At 53.9% G+C, this 19,652-nt stretch overlaps 1 protein-coding gene across 1 annotated transcript in view; it reads right to left on the bottom strand.

Annotated features, from left to right (window-relative positions):
* TDRD1 (tudor domain containing 1) overlaps positions 1-19,652 on the bottom strand; it is a 2,044,642-nt gene that overhangs the window by 487,590 nt on the left and 1,537,400 nt on the right. Inside the window, exon 21 of the mRNA XM_069611868.1 lies at positions 17,023-17,136. Coding sequence (XP_069467969.1) covers positions 17,023-17,136 — 114 coding nt within the window. The remainder of the gene's footprint in view (positions 1-17,022; positions 17,137-19,652) is intronic.

The raw sequence follows: 19,652 nt of genomic DNA, 5'->3' as shown, positions 1-19,652 counted from the left end.
GCGGCCTTGCCGCCTTGACCTCCTTGGCGACGACGGCGGGGTCCGCTAAACTTGCCTCGTCCTCTGTAGGCCTCTTGCGACGACGAGCGGGCCGCTTGACGGTAGGAAGCGAAACCGCCGCCGGAACCTTTGGAGGCGCCCTTGCCTCCGCCGCTCCGAAAGGGCGTCCGTCGTAGCTGCAGGACTCCAAGGGCCCGGGCCGTCTCAGTATCCGCCTTGATGGCCTGAAGGGAATCGTCCACTGTCTTCCCAAACAGGTTGTTCCCGTCGAAAGGCATGTCCAGGACTCTGGTCTGGACGTCCTGCCGAAAGTCCGTAGCTTTGAGCCATCCACGACGTCGAAGGCAAACGCCGTTGCCCAGCTGGCGGAACCCAGTGTCGGCGATGTCCGTCGCCACGGTGATGGCGTGGTCCGAAGCCACCTCACCTTCCTGCAGGATCTCAAGGGCCTCCGCCCTCTTGTCGTCCGGCAGAAAATCCAGCAGGGGAGCCATCTTGTACCAGAGCTCCCTGTCGTAGCGGGCCACGATAGCCAAGGCGTTGGCCGCTTTAATCGTCGTCGCTGCGGACAAGATGACTCTACGTCCCATAGCATCCAATTTCTTTCCCTCGCCGTCCGGCGGGGAAGTCGACGTGGAGGCCGCACCCCCCCCGCTTTCTTCCTGGCTGCCGCGGAGACGACGGAGTCCGGGGTAGGCTGCGCCCGGAGGCATAGGGGGGCCGTGTCCGGGACCCGGTACTTTTTCTCGTACCGGTCTCTTCTCGCTGGCGTCGTGGAAGGGTTCTTGAGGAGGGAAAGGCCCTCATCCCAAATGTCGTCCAACAGAGGCACTGCGAGGACCGTCTTCCTCTTGGCCTCGCGCCGCTGATAAAGGAAGCCTTCCTTTTTCTTCTCCTCAGGGCAGAGTTGGAAAAGCTCGGAAGCCCTGGAGATCATGGAGTGGAAAGATCCGATCTCGTCGGGCGGAGAAGCCCTGGTGGGAGGCGACGACGGAAAATCCTCGTCGTATGCCTCGTCGTCCGTACCCGTCGCTGCCGTGTCAGTCCCCGTATCATCCCCTCGAGTGGACGGGGAGGAGGGCTGGACGGGGCGCGACGGTTGAAAAGGAGGTGGTGGATGGATCCTTCTTTTCTTGGTAGGGGGAACACCAGAAGGTCCCGGTTCTGGATCCCCCGACGGGAGAGGTTCCTCCGTCGGTAACGGTAGCCTCGTCCTTATCTCGGAGCATAAGGACTGTATGGCCAACAAAATGGCCGCCGAGTTGTCTTGCGGCGCTGGCAGAGGGGAATCCGACGGGCGAGCAGGGGCCCCGTCGGTATCCTCGACGATGTCGTCGTCGTCACCTGCGTCGGGGTCCATTCCGACGGGCTGGCCTTCTTCCACGCCTAGGCCGTGGCTTAAGACCTCGATCAGTTCCTCTTCTGAGGTTGAGGCCGAATCTACGACGACGCCCTGCCCCCCCTTCTTCTTCCCCACGGAGGGTTTCACGGGGGTTCTATCGATGGGCACAAAGGAAGACTCCCTCCGAGGAGGCAGGGAGATTCTGGGCCCTGAGGTCGCCACCACTGGTGCAGCCACCACAGGCTGAGCCAGGGCCGCCGCGACCGTTTCGATAGAGGGCTTGGTCGGATGGATCAAGGCCTTCACCACCTTAGGTGCGCTCACCGCCTTATCCTTGAGGGAGGGGGCACTGCCACGCTCCTCCTCTGCCTTAGAGCTCGACCGGGGCCTCTCCAGGAGCTTCGCCGGGTGCTCGGCCTTCCTCTTACCCGACCCAGAGCGTTGGCTCGTGGTTGATGGTGCCGGGGAGGGTGCGCCCTGCCTGGCGCCCGTAGAGCCCGACCGTTCGGCGCTCCCGGTGCCAGCGGACTCGCGGTGCTTGGCCTTATGTTGGGCCCCCGTCGCCGGGGCGCCCTCAAAGGTCTTAGAAGACCGCTCGGATTTCTTCTTCTTCTCGCCAGACGGGCTCTTACCCTCCAGCCAGTTGGCGAGACGTTGATGGCGGTCCTTCATGGTCCGTTCCGACATGTTGCCGCAAAACGCACAGTCCTTCTCCACGTGCGTCTTGTCCTCATGAAGGCAGTAAAGGCAGAAAGAGTGTTCGTCCTCCTTGAAGACGTTCTGCAGCTGGCATCCAGGGCAGACCCTGAACAGCTTTCCGGGCGTCGAGCTTCCCTTCTCCTGGGCCATCTCCGAGATCGGGCCTGAGAAGCTTCTGGAGTCCTCCGAAGTGTAGCTCGACGAAATCTTCACCCTTGAGGGGCACAGATGAATCCGACACGGGTCCCCGTAGATCGGATGTAGGATCGGTGGAGCTTGAGGCTCTTTTGACCGAAAGAATCGAAGTTTTTTTGTGAAAAAGCGCGAAAAATAGCACTAACGCTCGAGAGCAATAGCACGAGGATCCCAACACATGAACGTGCGGTAAAAATCTGAAGATGGCTGCCGGAGGAGGTGCTTAGGTAGAGGGCAGTCATTGGCTGTGGTCAGTATGACGCAGAGACCAGTGATTGGTTATTACTACGAAAGACAGATCAGAAACGAAACTGATACTGGTTTTTTCTTTACCGAGGATTCCCAGCCTGACGACGGGGAATATTCATGAGCATGTGAATCCATGCCAGACCCCATGCTGGAGAAACCTGCCTCCTACAGGTGTCCTGTGAGGGAAGTCCTCAGAGTGGTTTTGGGGCGGCTGATGCAGATGCCGATGGTAAAGAGGCACCTGCTGTTGCTGCGGCTTTTGAATATCTACCCCGTCCACCTCGGGTAGTTCTTCTTTGTCCCCTTTGAGCCGGTCGTCCTCTACCTCTTCCGAACGCGGAGTAGAAGCGAAAGGTCTTGCCCCTCGCAGAGGTTCCTGTGGGACGAAAAGGTGTCTGACGGATTGCAGCGCCTAGGGATTTTGCTGCTGCTTTTGATGTTTGCAGTTTCTCTAAACTGTCATCCGCCTTTTTCCCGAACAAAGAAGAGCCATCTAATGGCATGTTCAAGAGCCTGGCTTGCACATCTGGGGCAAAACCAGACTTTCTCAACCAAGCAAATCTCCTGGTTGTTGTACTTGCCGCCATTGCTCTGCTGATACGGTCAGCCGAATCAATGCCCGTCTGGAGGGATTCGCACATAGCGTCTTTACCGTCCTGTATGATAGTCAGGAACGCCTCCCTTTCTTCTCCCTCCGGGATGCAGTCAGCCGCTGTAGAAGCACACTCCCAAAGTGTATGGCTGAATCTAACAAGGGTGCAAGTAGCATTAACAGATTTTAACGCCATGCTACATGCCGAAAAAAACTTTCTTTGCCATAGCATCATATTTCTTATCGTCCCTGTCCTGTGGGACAGTAGGGTAAGGAGTCTTGAACGCCAGTAAAAGATGCTGCCTGTACCACCAGACTTTCTGGGGATGGGTGTTTTGACAAAAACTCCGGGTCTGCAGAAGATACCCTGTATTTTGTAGACAGTTTTTTATTTACTGCTGGGACGACATCTGGGGTTTCCCAGTTCGTCATAATCTTCCTCTGAAGAGCTTTATGAAAGGGCACTACAGAATCCTCCTGTGGACCTTTGTCAAGAATATCCGTAAGGTCATCTCGTTGGAAAGATTGAAGGTGCAGACCACCCCATAAATTCTGTGATCCTGGCCATTAAGGCTCTATAGGGGGTTTCAGCATGCTCCCCCGGGTCTGGCCTAGCAAACTCCACCTCAGGGGAAGTGTCTAACCCACTTGCCTCATGTAAGGAATCATGAAGATCCTTTAACCTGCGTTCTTCAGAGGATAACTGCTCTCTAACTGGGGTTGCAGGTCCCTGCAACTCAAATGGGTCTTCCTGTTCAGATAGTTCACCCACTTCCATAATTGAGGACATAGTTCTCAATTGTTCTGAACTCATAAAGGGTGTAAACCCCATCTCCAAGGCAGAGGGTGCCAAACTTGTCATAATCAGCCTCGAAAACGTCGATGTCGTCGACGTCTTCGGGCGTGGTGTCGAAAACAAAGGCGGAGGCCTCGATGACCTCGACAGAATTGGGATTCTGCTCGAGGAAGTCGACAACCTCGACGCCATCGAGGACCTGGGGATAGCCACTGGGTGCGTCGTAACCGTGACTTTTCTTGGCGTCGACGCCGGTGTCGAAGATGGCGTCGAGTTGACAGACCCGTGTGTCGAAGGTCCCTTCGACAACGGCGTCGAAGACGCCGACCTCGGCGTCGACGGAACCTTCGTCGATGGCGTCAACGGAACCTTCGAAGAAGGTTTTGAGGTCATAGCCTTACTCGAGGGTTCGAGACGCGCTCGAGAAGCTTCCTTCGCCGGGTACTGCGACTCGCGGCGTTTTGGACCTTCGGGTCTTTCGACCAGAGCATCGCTCTCGGCAGTCTTCGAGGGGGTCGAGGCCGCTTTCTCGAAGACGCACATCATATTTTTGCGGAATTCCTCCCATTCAGCCCGGGAACTATGTTTCGTGGGGGCAAGGGATTCTCTTTGGAGAAACAGAGGAAGAGGAGGACGGAGAAGGGGATCTTCGACGTCTCCTCAGAGTGCTTCGATCTCGAGGAATGATGGGACCCACTCCGAGACCTGGAGCGCGAATGGTGACGAGGAGACGAATGTCTCGACTTCGTCGAGGAAGAAGAAGCTTTAAAAGTCTTACCTTTCTCCAGCTTCCCCCTACGCTCCTTCAGGGCCTTAGCTGTCATGGACATACAGTCTTCTCACTCCGAACAATGGTGTTCAGCTCCCAAACACCACAGACAAACTCTGTGGGGGTCAGTCAGTGACATCTTTTTCCCACAATCTTGGCATTTTTTGAAGCCGGACCGAGGAGTTGTCGGTTCGGACGAGGAAGCCATCGAGTACGGATCGAATATCTCGAGGTAATTAGGATTAATTTGACAAAACTGAGCATTGGTATTCCGAGGCACTGAGTAAGCGCGGAAAAACGGAACTGAGCAATGGACGCTGCGCGCGGCCTTTATAGGCAGGATGACGTCTACACGGTGGCTGTCGAGGGACATCGACTCGGCGGACGTCGATGCGCAGCGCCCTCTAGAGAACATTTTTTCCGAGGCAAGCAGAGCTGGAAGGAGATATCTAAGATAAGGAATACGTCGGAGGACACAATCCCTTCGAAATGTAAATTTGCAATGTCCAAGGTGGAGTATTTGGGTCATGAAGTGTCTGGTGAGGGAGTGAGACCAAAGGAGAGTCTTTTAAGTTCGATTGAGGAAGTAAAGAGACCGGCAAGTAAGTTTGAATTGTGATCTTTTCTCGGAATGACCGAATTCTACCAAAAGTTTGTGGAGAACTATGCTATGAAAGTGGAAAATATGAGAAAGTTGTTGAGGAAGGGCACAGAATTTGTGTGGAACCAAGTTTGCGAAATGGAATTTCGAAGGATAAAGGAGGAAATAGATTTAGCTCGTCCTTTGAGTTGTTTTGATACCCGGAAAACCAGTATTATAACTGTGGATGCTAGCAAGAGCGGGTTAGGACCAGTATTGTCGCAGAAGCGCGATGATGGATTGGACATGGTTATTGCTCATGCATCGCGTGGTTTGAAAGGCGCCGAGATGCGTTATTCCGTCCTAGACAAGGAAGTATTAGCTTGCTATTGGGCAGTGGAAAGCTTTAAGAGTTTTGTATGGGGAACTGACTTATCAGGGAAGATCACAAACATTTGAAAGTGATATTTGAAATTAAGGGTCAGGATAAAGTTTCTCGCAGGGTGGCTGGATGGGTCACCAGACTGCAATGCCATAGATTCGAGATGCAAGTGATCCCAGGTAAAGGGAACATCTTGGCGGACAGTTTATCAATATTGAGAGTGGACAATTGTGACGCATTGGATGAAATGGAGATGGTATTTGTGAATTCCGATGGTATTGTTGCCAAGGAGGAGTGATTAGAAGAAGTGAGGAGAAACAATCTTTTAAGCAAAGTGACATCTTATGTGATGACTTCAGTATGGCCCAAGAAAACAGAATTGGTGGATGGAGAGACCATTCTGGGAGGCGAGAGACAAGTTGTCTGTTTCAGAAGGAATTTTGTTCAGGTGGGAACGGGCAGTTCTGCCTGAGGGCATTCGTTCGAAAATAATTGATCTAGCTCATGTAGGGCATGTTGGTGTGTCAAAGACAAAAGGAGTTTTGAGATCAGATTACTGGTGGCCGGGTTTTGGCAGAGATATCGAGAGGCGTTTGAGCGAGTGTCAGATGTGCATTAAGACTGGGAAGGGATGTGAAGCAAGGAAGCAGCTGGTAATAGATGTGGGAGTGCCGTTGAAAGTGTGGAGTGATTTGGCCATGAACATTTTGGGGCCAGTTGATTTAGGTTATAGTAGAGGCCAGTATGTGGTTTTGATTGTTGATCTGTTTTCCAGGTGGTGCGAGTTCAGCATGGTGAACGTTCTGCAAAGTATATTTGCAAACGAAGGCCTCCCAGAAAGTATACTTACTGATAATGGGACTCACTTTACAGGGGGGGGGGGGGGGGAAAGAGTGTTCGCTAAATATTTGAGTAATGTGGTATAAAACACAAAAGGTCTGCTCTATATCATCTTGAGACCAATGGGGTTGTCGAGAGAATGTAAAGGTGCGTTATGGAGAGAATACGCATGGGACAGGAGAGTGGTTTCGACAAAATGGTAACTATTCAAAATAGAATCTGGGCAATGCGGATGGCGCCCCATGCCACTACAGGGTTTTGTCCCTTTGAATTAATGAGGGGACGCAAACCATACTCCAAAGTAAGTCTTCCATGGTTGGGGAGAAGGAACAAGTTACTTACCTGTAACTGTTGTTCTCCAGCATGGGTCTGGCATGGATTCACATGCTCATGAATATTCCCCGTCGTCAGGCTGGGAATCCTCGGTAAAGAAAAAACCAGTATCAGTTTCGTTTCTGATCTGTCTTTCGTAGTAATAACCAATCACTGGTCTCTGCGTCATACTGACCACAGCCAATGACTGCCCTCTACCTAAGCACCGCCTCTGGCAGCCATCTTCAGATTTGGAAGCACGTGAAGTGGCAGTATGACCAAGTGAAGAGCCGCAGAGGGGTAGGCGGGAGGGTTCGCATGTGAATCCATGCCAGACCCATGCTGGAGAACAACAGTTACAGGTAAGTAACTTGTTCCTTCTCCAGCATGGGGTCTGGCATGGATTCACATGCTCATGAATAAAGAATACATAGCAGTATACACATGCACAACCACGGGAGGTGGCAAAGGCTCAACATTAAGCATAGCATCAAACTCAACATTAAGCATCTTACCTCCTCACCAGGCTCACCTCAGGCGAACAGGTTGCGCAGCACTGCTTGGCCGACCCTGGACTCCTCCCTGGAATCCCGATCGACGCAGTAGAACTTCGTGAAGGTGTGCGTCGACCTCCACGTAGCAGCCCTGCATATGTCCAGCAGGGGCACACCAGAAAGGAACGCCGTGGTAGCTGCGATCGCTCTGGTGGAATGGGCTCTCGGACGGCCAGGCAGCGGTCGCTTTGCCAACCGGTGACAGTGCATGATGCAGCCGGAGAGCCATCTGGAAATGGAAGCCTTCGAGAGAGCCTTCCCCTGATTGACAGGTCCAAAGTTCACAAAGAGTTGTGACGTCTTCCGAAAACACTTTGTGCGGTCCACGTAGAACTTCAGCGCTCTAGCTACATCCAGCGAGTGCAAAGTCCTCTCAGCCGGCGACGAAGGCGACGGGAAGAATACAGGCAACACCAAGGGTTCGTTGAGATGGAAGTCCGACGGTACCTTGGGCATGAAGGAGGGGTGCGTCCTGAGCACTACCCTCGTGTCGTGGAAAGTCAAGTACGGGGCCTTGCAGGAAAGGGCCTGGATCTCTCCCACTCGTCGTGCGGAGGTGATGGCCACAAGAAAAGCAGTTTTCCACGACAGAAACTTCAACGGAGCCGAGTGCAGAGGCTCGAACGGAGGTCCCATGAGCTTGGTCAGCACCACGTTGAGCTCCCACGCCGGGGCCGGAGCCTTCACCGGCGGGAACGATCTGAACAGTCCCTTCATGAACTCTTTCACCAGGCGATGAGACCACAAGGACGTCCGCCCCGTGGTTCTGGTGTATCGGGAGATCGCAGCAAGATGAATCTTGATGGACGCGTGTGCCAGGCCAGCTTTGGCCAGCGTCAGCAGGTACGGCAGTACTTGGGGAGCCGTAATCCGTAGAGGGTTAATCTTCTGTGCGTGGCACCAGACAGAGAACCTCTTCCATTTGTGTCCGTAGCATTTAAGAGTCGAGGACGCCCTGGCCTTTGCAAGTACCTCTCTGCAGTCGGCCGGTATGTCGTATCCTCCAAACTCTAGCGCTGCAGGAGCCAGGCCTGCAAGTTCAGCGACTTCGGGTCGTGGTGGAGGATGGCGCCTCCTTCCCTGGAGAGTAGATCCGCGTCCGCCGGCAGCTTGATCGGCGGGGACGCTGACAAGTCCAGAAGGTCCGGGAACCATATCTGCCTCGGCCACGAGGGTGCGACGAGGATCATCCTGCACCGTGACCTCTTGAGCAGGTTGACTAGCCGGATTAGCAGAGGCAAGGGAGGGAACGCGTAGAGGAACAGGCCCTCCCAGGGGAACGAGAAAGCATCGCCCATGCTCCTCGTCTGGGGAAACCTGCTGGCGAACCTCCGGCACTTGGTGTTCGTCGCCGTCGCGAACAGGTCGATCTGGGGTGTGCCCCACCGTCGGAAGAGGCGATCCACCAGATCCTGCCGTAGTTCCCACTCGTGGCACGAGCGCAGCTCCCTGCTGAGTGAGTCGGCGATGGTGTTTTTTATCCCTGCCAGATGAAACGGCACCAGAAAAATCCTTTGGGCGACGGCCCAATGCCACAGGTCCTGCGCCTCCTTGGACAGCGCTGGGGACCTGGTTCCGCCCTGTTTCCTGATGTAAAACATGGTGGTGGTGTTGTCGGTGAAGATCCTCACCACCTTGCCCTTGAGGGACGGAAGGAAGGACCTGAGGGCCCAAAACACTGCACGGAGCTCCAGGACGTTGATATGCAGGGACTTCTCCGTCGGGAGCCAGAGTCCCTTTGCGTGCAGATTTTCGGTGTGCGCTCCCCACCCTTCCAGGGAGGCATCCGTAGTCACAGTCTCCTGGTGGGCTGGGGTCTGGAAGTCCATGCCCGCCGTCAGATGCGCGCGGGTGCCCCACCACCGTATCGCTCGTCGGAAGTTCTCGTCGAGCTTGATCCTTTCCTCGAAGCTGCCCGTCGTCTGGATCCAGCGCGCATCCAGGAATTCTTGCAACGGGCGCATCCGGAGCCTGCACATGGGAATGAGGTAGATGCAGGAAGACATCATCCCGAGGAGGGACTTGATGGACCTCACTTTGGCCGCGTCGGCCACCAACATCCGTTGCACCTTGCCCAAGATGGTCCTGGTCCTCTCCTCCGACGGGGAGGCCAGAAGGGACACTGTGTCGAGCCTCGCTCCCAGAAACAGTGCGACTTGCGCGGGCACCAGGTGGGATTTGGCGTAGTTCACGGAGAATCCCAGGTCCGTGAGGAGTTGGACGGTCCTTGCCGTGTGAACCACGGCGAGCTCCCTCGTCTTGGCGCGGATGAGCCAGTCGTCCAGGTAGGGGTAGACGTGGATCCCCTCGCGCCGCAGCTGCGCCGCCACCGGTGCGAGGCACTTGGTGAATACCCTGGGTGCCGACCGTAGTCCGAAGGGGAGGGCTCTGAACTGGTAATGACGCCCTTGGACCACGAACCTGAGGAATTTTCGGTGCCCCTTTAGGATGGGAATGTGGAAGTAGGCATCCTCCAAATCCAACGACGATAGGAAATCCCCTTCCTCCAGCTGGCCCAGGACGTGCTGGAGGGTGACCATCCGGAACTTCTGCGCCTTGATGAACTTGTTCAGACGTCGGAGGTCTAGGATGGGGCGCCATCCTCCCGTCTTCTTCTTCACGAGGAAGTATCTCGAGTAAACTCCGGAGCCCCGAAGCCTCTTTGGGACGATTTCGATGGCGCCCTTCCTGAGCATCGCCTTTACCTCCAGGAGAAGTTGAGGGACGTGAAGTTCTTTCCTGGCCACGGGGGGGACGCGCGGGCACCTTCTTTGAAACTCGAGCGCGTGGCCCCGGGCCAGGGCGTCCAGCACCCAACGGTCGGTGGAGATGGACTCCCACACGCTGACGAAGCCCGCCAGCCGGCCTCCCACCGGGGTGCTCCGGTGGGGGCCCGACCCCACAGCCGGTTCAATCCTGCTTGGACGCGGCCTTGCCGCCTTGACCTCCTGGGCGACGACGGCGGGGTCCGCTAGACTTGCCTCGTCCTCTGTAGGCCTCTTGCGACGACGAGCGGGCCGCTTGACGGTAGGAAGCGGAACCGCCGCCGGAACCTCTGGAGGCGCCCTTGCCTCCGCTGCTCCGAAAGGGCGTCCGACGTTGCTGCAGAACTCCGAGGGCCCGGGCCGTCTCAGTATCCGCCTTGATGGCCTGAAGGGAATCGTCCACTGTCTTCCCAAACAGGTTGTTCCCGTCGAAGGGCATGTCCAGGACTCTGGTCTGGACGTCCTGCCGGAAGTCCGTAGCTTTGAGCCATCCACGACGTCGAAGGCAAACGCCGTTGCCCAGCTGGCGGAACCCAGTGTCGGCGATGTCCGTCGCCACGGTGATGGCGTGGTCCGAGGCCACCTCACCTTCCTGCAGGATCTCCAGGGCCTCCGCCCTCTTGTCGTCCGGCAGAAAATCCAGCAGGGGAGCTATCTTGTACCAGAGCTCCCTGTCGTAGCGAGCCACGATAGCCAAGGCGTTGGCCGCTTTAATCGTCGTCCGGGACCCGGTACTTTTTCTCGTACCGGTCTCTTCTAGCTGGCGTCGTGGAAGGGTTCTTGAGGAGGGAAAGGCCCTCATCCCAAATGTCGTCCAACAGAGGCACTGCGAGGACCGTCTTCCTCTTGGCCTCGCGCCGCTGATAAAGGAAGCCTTCCTTTTTCTTCTCCTCAGGGCAGAGTTGGAAAAGCTCGGAAGCCCTGGAGATCATGGAGTGGAAAGATCCGATCTCGTCGGGCGGAGAAGCCCTGGCGGGAGGCGACGACGGAATATCCTCGTCGTATGCGTCGTCGTCCGTACCCGTCGCTGCCGTGTCAGTCCCCGTATCATCCCCTCGGGTGGACGGGGAGGAGGGCTGGACGGGGCGCGACGGTTGAAAAGGAGGTGGTGGATGGATCCTTCTTTTCTTGGTAGGGGGAACACCAGAAGGTCCCGGTTCTGGATCCCCCGACGGGAGAGGTTCCTCCGTCGGTAACGGTAGTCTCGTCCTTATCTCGGAGCATAAGGACTGTATGGCCAACAAAATGGCCGCCGAGTTGTCTTGCGGCGCTGGCAGAGGGGAATCCGACGGGCGAGCAGGGGCCCCGTCGGTATCCTCGACGATGTCGTCGTCGTCACCTGCGTCGGGGTCCATTCCGACGGGCTGGCCTTCTTCCACGCCTAGGCCGTGGCTTAAGACCTCGATCAGCTCCTCTTCTGAGGTTGAGGCCGAATCTACGACGACGCCCTGCCCCCCCTTCTTCTTCCCCATGGAGGGTTTCACGGGGGTTCTATCGATGGGCACAAAAGAAGACTCCCTCCGAGGAGGCAGGGAGATTCTGGGCCCCGAGGTCGCCACCACTGGCGCAGCCTCCACAGGCTGAGCCAGGGCCGCCGCGACCGTTTCGATAGAGGGCTTGGTCGGATGGATCAAGGCCTTCACCACCTTAGGTGCGCTCACCGCCTTATCCTTGAGGGAGGGGGCACTGCCACGCTCCTCCTCTGTCTTAGAGCTCGACCGGGGCCTCTCCAGGAGTTTCGCCGGGTGCTCGGCCTTCCTCTTACCCGACCCAGAGCGTTGGCTCGTGGTTGATGGTGCCGGGGAGGGTGCACCCTGCCTGGCGCCCGTAGAGCCCGACCGTTCGGCGCTCCCGGTGCCAGCGGACTCGCGGTGCTTAGCCTTATGTTGGGCCCGCGTCGCCGGGGCGCCCTCAAAGGTCTTAGAAGACCGCTCGGATTTCTTCTTCTTCTCGCCAGACGGGCTCTTACCCTCCAGCCAGTTGGCGAGACGTTGATGGCGGTCCTTCATGGTCCGTTCCGACATGTTGCCGCAAAACGCACAGTCCTTCTCCACGTGCGTCTTGTCCTCATGAAGGCAGTAAAGGCAGAAAGAGTGTTCGTCCTCCTTAAAGACGTTCTGCAGCTGGCATCCAGGGCAGACCCTGAACAGCTTTCCGGGCGTCGAGCTTCCCTTCTCCTGGGCCATCTCCGAGACCGGGCCTGAGAAGCTTCTGGAGTCCTCCGAAGTGTAGCTCGACGAAATCTTCACCCTTGAGGGGCGCAGACGAATCCGACACGGGTCCCCGTTGATCGGATGTAGGATCGGTGGAGCTTGAGGCTCTTTTGACCGAAAGAATCGAAGTTTTTGTGAAAAAAGCGCGAAAAATAGCACTAACGCTCGAGAGCAATAGCACGAGGATCCCAACACATGAACGTGCGGTAAAAATCTGAAGATGGCTGCCAGAGGCGGTGCTTAGGTAGAGGGCAGTCATTGGCTGTGGTCAGTATGACGCAGAGACCAGTGATTGGTTATTACTACGAAAGACAGATCAGAAACGAAACTGATACTGGTTTTTTCTTTACCGAGGATTCCCAGCCTGACGACGGGGAATATTCATGAGCATGTGAATCCATGCCAGACCCCATGCTGGAGAAGTAGAGAGTCTGATGTGGTTGTTGTTGAGGTGAGGAAGATGTTGAAGGAAAAAAAGAAGTGGGTCATGCGCGAGAATGAGAGGCGAGGCAAGAAGGAGTTGCGCGTAGAGTGTGGAGATTTGGTGAGAATCAGGAAGGGTGTTAAGAAAAAAGGAGATCTTTTGTATTCGGAGCCCATAAAAGTTGTGGCTGTTTTGAAGGGAGCTGTGCGAGTTGTGGGAGGCCAAGTATGGAATAAGGGGAGATGTGTAATGAGACATTTTTGTGCATTATGTAAAAAGGGGAAGATGTGTTATGATGTTAGCTTGCTAAGTAAATAGTTAATGCTGTCTTGGAATATTACTGAGCTCTGAGAGCTCAGAGCGTTCTCATTTACCTCTGAATGTTCTGGTATTTGTCAGTTGATGTTGTTCTTAAAGAAGCTAAGGCTCTGGCACTCCGCTGGGGGTCTTTATACTGTTTTATCTTAATAAATCTCATCTTACCTGTTCCTGCGAGTGCCTCCGTCTTATGTAACACATAGTAGTACAGGGTTGTACCAAAGGTAAAACTTGTATTACCACCTGTAGTCTTAATTGTGTGTAGTGGTCCCTAAGGGCACTGCACAGGATTCTGCCTAAAGAGTGTCTCTGGAGATACACCAAGATGCCCACAAAGTTTACACGAGATTCAGAATTCGGAAGACCATGCATCGCACAGTAGCAGGAGGTCCCAGGGTATTGGGGTATTGCAAGAACGCAAGGTTGCAGCAACCCGTGGGATGGCTTAAAATGCAGGTCTTCCTGAGTCTAGTGGGTCTCACCAGGCTCTGGGTTCAGGTCGTGGTTTCGGGGACCCCAGGGCGATTGGAAGGAAGGGCTGCAGCAGGCTCTGGTTACACAGCAGGCTCTCCGGTCGCTGGAAATCATCTCTGCTGCTTTTCCTTCATCATCCTCTTCGGATTTCTGTTTCTGTGGTCGACATTACTTCAGCTTCCAGGTTTCCAGCATTTATCAGGAACTACAGCACAACCTCTGCATTCTCTCCCCGCATTTTATAAGAAAGGGGCGTCTGGTTGTCCAATCAGGACAGCCAGCACCCCACTGGGACTTGTCCCAGTTGAAGCAAGGCGTAAAACAAAGGATGGGGACGCTTTGGACTCCTCCTCCACTTCCTGTGCTTACAGACTGACTGGAGCCTGGGCAGGGTGTCCAGGGGACTCCCGCCGAAGACAAAACTCACACAATGGAATTTCCCACCCTGGATGTCAGGGGAAGAAACAAGAAACGACAAGAAACAATAAAATGGCAGAAAAAGAAGACAGGGGCCATTTTGGTAAAATGAGCACCCTTGGGTGCCTTTACTGCAGCTATGATCACAGCCCGCAGTAAACGTGCACCAAATTAGTAAAAGGTATCACTGCCACCAGCCATTCAAGTTTAGCTTGTCACTAACAGAATTGTTACAGTTTTAGTGTGAAAGGGGATACATTGTATCTCCCCAGCCCTCCACATAAGGTGGGGTGTCCTGGTTTCACAGAATAAAATGTAAAAGGGATCCAAAGAACCTTTCTACCCTTGGCAACTGTAGTTCACTCATGATTAGCACACAAAAGTTAAATGGGGAGCCCCTAGGGCAACCCAGCAACAACAGGCACTTATTGCAAATAAGTTGTTAAACATGATCACTTTAAAACTACACTATGACGAGTCTTAAAAATGACACCCATAAAAAGAGTTAAAGATTAGGTGAGTGTGGAAAAAGATTCCCACTCACTGAGGTATTAATGAAAAATATCCCACTAGAAAAGCAAAAGAGTTCTGGGGTTGAACCAGGAAAGGAAGATTTACCAGCTCTGTGGAAATCTTATCTAACACGCACCGCAACACTAATGCTGTAAAGCAAGAAAAAGCAGGTAACTGTGACTGAAGAGAACAGAAGACAACAATCTGCTACAGTTCCTAATATCTACCTGCCACTATGGTGTCTAGGGCTTGGGATGCGTGCCTAAGAAAAAAACAGAAGGACACAGTTAACTCTAAGAAACCCTAGATGTCTGAAATGGTTAAGGGCAATGATTTAGATGACCAGCTTTCCCTTAGGAGGATGGTAGAGTGTCTTGAGAGGAATGAAATCAGATAGTCACACAACGACAGGAGAAAATATCAAATGGGAAGATTAGTATGGGAGAATGATCCCGATCGGCAAGAGGAGCGCACTAGGTCCGGGATGGTGCACCAGGACAGGATAGCGTTCAGTGATGCACTTGGCTTGTGTCCTGAGATCCTGTGAAGACAGTCTATTGCAGAGGTAGAAGGGCAGGAGAATGCTCAGTGAAATATACAATATTCAGGTGAAGTCTGTAGGTTGGCGAATGATCGGGACCAGTAGAATTCCAGAGTAACACAACAGTAAATAAACACAGCTAGCTTACCAGCGGGCTTAAGCCTGTAGCGGAGAACCAATGTAGAAGTAATGACAGCGGGTAATCCGGTAGGCAGAAAGTCTGTGTCTTGAGAGGTAAACAAAGAGAACCGTGATGTTAGGAGTCCTTCCAGAAGTCCAAGAGGTTTGGTAAGCGTGAAGTCTGGAGGTACAAGAGGGCCAGGGCAAGAGAGGGGTCGGCAAGAACAAATCCGGAGTAAATAAATACCAGGAGAACAAGTTCAAAATACACTGCGGGTAACGCTAATTAGAAGCAGCGTATCGCGGCTGAACAGTTAATTTATGTCTAGAGCGATGGGCGGAGTTAGGAGCCCAGGACGCGGAAGAGGTCAGCTGGTCTGTCACCTGACGGGTTACACGCGAGTGCATAGGAACTCCAAGCATTTGGACGCATCTCCACAGCAACCGCCACCGTTGCCAAAGCAGAGCAGCTAAACGTCAGGAAAACAGAAGCCGCCTACCTCGTTGAGGCAAACGCAAGGGTCCAGGTGTAACATACCAACTATCCCCTTGAGGAGCCCAGTCATCTGCCGGGAGCGCATGAGGGCGAGGAAGTGCTTGAAGAAGAGGTCCATGCAAGCCGCCTGGCGTCACGAGGGGCATAGCCCTCTGCAGCACTGGACCTCCTTTCCTGATAGAAGCGCCTGGGGCGTGTAGCCATAAGGCTGTGGCAGGGGGGTGAGGGATATAGATTTAACCCTGTGGCGACAAACCACCTGTACCATTAAGTCCGCTGCCGCTTACCAAGTGAAGGGGAATTGAATTTTTTTGTATGGCCAACTCTGTGGGCAAAGGACCGGGGAGGCCCGAAACCAAGACAGCTGCCGGCCTAGTAGGCTCAGCCACATGCTTGTCTGCCATTTTGGGGCCTTGCGCCACGGCCTAGCGGAGGGCACGAATGTCCCGTGCCGGCTCAGACATGGAAGGGCGCACATTGGCCCTCGAACGTGACTTCGAAGAGTCAGCCTCAGAAATGGCTCTGGTAGACTCAGAGCCCTCGGCCCGCTGGCCGGTAGTAGAATCGCCCTGTACCTGCACCTCTGAGGTGGCTCATGCTATGGCCCGACTATTGGAGGTAGAACACGATGATCCAGTGCCCCCTGGGGTCGAAGAGGACGAACTTGATCGCCCTTCCGTGGACCACCCAAAAGAGCCACTGGGCCACTCAGCTTGGGAGTCGGTAGCCTTAAGGGCCTCGGGTCTGCCAGAACCAGAATCCAAGCTACCCTTTCCCAGGGAACCCCCAGCTCTGTGCTGAGGAACCATACTAAACACGGGGTCTACCATGTCTTGACCTGGGGTCCTGGAGACAGACCTCTTTAAGATGACCTGGAGGAGAAGCATGGAAGATCTCCCTCCAGCGTGAAAGACGATTCTTCAAGGCCCGGTGACCGAGAGCGATGCAAGCCGTGCACGCATCCCAGGGGTGGTCTGGCCCCAGGCACTCAAGACTAAGCGAATGGGGATCAGAGGCTGGGAACAAGCAATGGCACGATTCACATCTCGTGAAGCCCCCTGAAGCCAACATGCGCTGGGGGAGGCGAGGCACAGAGGGGAGGTGAAGAATATTTAAAAAACAAGGAACAGGGAAGCAAGCTGAGTTCGACACCGTCTATGCGGAAAAAGGGACTGAGGTGAAGCGCCGGAGTGCAGAGCCTCGGGGGGCATTACAACGCCCGCTGCCGATACTCGGCACGATGTGCTAAATTTAAAGGGGAAGCTGCCAAAGGTTCCGGTACCGTCCCCATGTTGGGGGACGCCCACAAGGATGGAGGAAAGGGGATCGGACGTACGAGTACCTTTTTGCGGCAGTACCTTCAGGACCCTGTTTGAAATAGAAAGAAAAATCTGCTCACAAATGTTACAGGATGCAACAACCTTCTCTTACCTGTGTATCTGGCACAGCATGCTTCACCAACCCTTGGCATATAGTTCTGATTTTTCTGACTGCTGCAATATTCTGCCAATTCAATCATTGTCCATTGAAGCTTCTCTTTATCAACTAATGGAAAATACAAATGCAGATGAAGCCAGCAGGGTGCAAAAAGGACACTAAACAGTGAATGCTTAAAATAGAAAAGCTACTGATATGGTACATTTGTCACACCAAGTGTTTATGTTTTGTTGTAATTCCAAACTAAACAAAGATGGCAAATAAAAAGATTGGCCCTTTTCAAAACAAAAGTATCATGTTGTGAGTCAGCGTTTAAATATGCTTGACGGCAGCAAGACATAATTTAAGCCCAAAGTCACTGGAGTCACTAAGAGCAACATTTCCTTGCTTGGCCCATCATTTCCAGCATAGGCTGTGGAAATCAGCTACATGGAATGGTTTATTTATATTTTAAATTTCATGTTTTATTGCATTCAGCAGATTTTTTCTCTGCAAGAAATGACATGAAATTACATATTCAGGTACACACAAGAACAAGTGCAATGAATGAAAAACAATAAGACTGTAAACTAGCAAATTATAATTACCAACTCTTGATAAACACCTGTTATGAGGGACAAAGGGGCATTCAAAGTCATTCATCAATGTGCTGCCTGCAGTTTCCATATCTTTAGCCATTCATTGCGTGACTCCACCAGGCATATGTGGTAAGTTAGAATGCTCAGAATCGTTTGTGTACAAAATCGCTTCAAGCATAATTGCTTACACTGAATTAGGCAAGAGGTCATCTGTGCCTAACTTCAAAGTTCTCTAGAAGCTGGGAAGGAAGACAGGGTAAGAAGATGAGGACGACAGTAAGGAACAAGTTACTTACCTGTAACTGTTGTTCTCCAGCATGGGTCTGGCATGGATTCACATGCTCATGAATATTCCCCGTCGTCAGGCTGGGAATCCTCGGTAAAGAAAAAACCAGTATCAGTTTCGTTTCTGATCTGTCTTTCGTAGTAATAACCAATCACTGGTCTCTGCGTCATACTGACCACAGCCAATGACTGCCCTCTACCTAAGCACCGCCTCTGGCAGCCATCTTCAGATTTGGAAGCACGTGAAGTGGCAGTATGACCAAGTGAAGAGCCGCAGAGGGGTAGGCGGGAGGGTTCGCATGTGAATCCATGCCAGACCCATGCTGGAGAACAACAGTTACAGGTAAGTAACTTGTTCCTTCTCCAGCATGGGGTCTGGCATGGATTCACATGCTCATGAATAAAGAATACATAGCAGTACACACATGCACAACCACGGGAGGTGGCAAAGGCTCAACATTAAGCATCACATCAACTCAACATTAAGCATCTTACCTCCTCACCAGGCTCACCTCAGGCGAACAGGTTGCGCAGCACTGCTTGGCCGACCCTGGACTCCTCCCTGGAATCCCGGTCGACGCAGTAGAATTTCGTGAAGGTGTGCGTCGACCTCCACGTAGCAGCCCTGCATATGTCCAGCAGGGGCACACCAGATAGGAACGCCGTGGTAGCTGCGATCGCTCTGGTGGAATGGGCTCTCGGACGGCCAGGCAGCGGTCGGTTTGCCAACCGGTGACAGCACATGATACAGCCGGAGAGCCATCTGGAGATGGAAGCCTTCGAGAGAGCCTTCCCCTGATTGACAGGTCCAAAGTTCACAAAGAGTTGTGACGTCTTCCGAAAACCCTTCGTGCGGTCCACGTAGAACTTCAGCGCTCTAGCTACATCCAGCGAGTGCAAAGTCCTCTCAGCCGGCGACGAAGGCGACGGGAAGAACACAGGTAACACCAAGGGTTCGTTGAGATGGAAGTCCGACGGTACCTTGGGCATGAAGGAGGGGTGCGTCCTGAGCACTACCCTCGTGTCGTGGAAAGTCAAGTACGGGGCCTTGCAGGAAAGGGCCTGGATCTCTCCCACTCGTCGTGCGGAGGTGATGGCCACAAGAAAAGCTGTTTTCCACGATAGAAACTTCAACGGGGCCGAGTGCAGAGGCTCGAACGGAGGTCCCATGAGCTTGGTCAGCACCACGTTGAGCTCCCATGCCGGGGCCGGAGCCTTCACCGGCGGGAACGATCTGAACAGTCCCTTCATGAACTCTTTCACCAGACGATGAGACCACAAGGACGTCCGGCCCGTGGTTCTGGTGTATCGGGAGATCGCAGCAAGATGAATCTTGATGGACGCATGTGCCAGACCAGCTTTGGCCAGCGTCAGCAGGTACGGCAGTACTTGGGGAGCCGTAATCCGTAGAGGGTTAATCTTCTGTGCGTGGCACCAGACAGAGAACCTCTTCCATTTGTGTCCGTAGCATTTAAGAGTCGAGGACGCCCTGGCCTTTGCAAGAACCTCTCTGCAATCGGCCGGTATGTCGTATCCTCCAAACTCTAGTGCTGCAGGAGCCAGGCCTGCAAGTTCAGCGACTTCGGGTCGTGGTGGAGGATGGCGCCTCCTTCCCTGGAGAGTAGATCCGCGTCCGCCGGCAGCTTGATCGGCGGGGACGCTGACAAGTCCAGAAGGTCCGGGAACCATATCTGCCTCGGCCACGCAGGTGCGACGAGGATCATCCTGCACCGTGACCTCTTGAGCTGGTTGACGAGCCGG

Source organism: Ambystoma mexicanum, chromosome 8 (assembly GCF_040938575.1).
Source record: "Ambystoma mexicanum isolate Mex_15411 chromosome 8, UKY_AmexF1_1, whole genome shotgun sequence".
In the NCBI taxonomy this organism is placed as follows: domain Eukaryota; kingdom Metazoa; phylum Chordata; class Amphibia; order Caudata; family Ambystomatidae; genus Ambystoma; species Ambystoma mexicanum.
The sequence above is the reverse complement of the archived record's forward strand: the minus strand, read 5'-3'. Positions and strand labels throughout refer to the sequence as shown.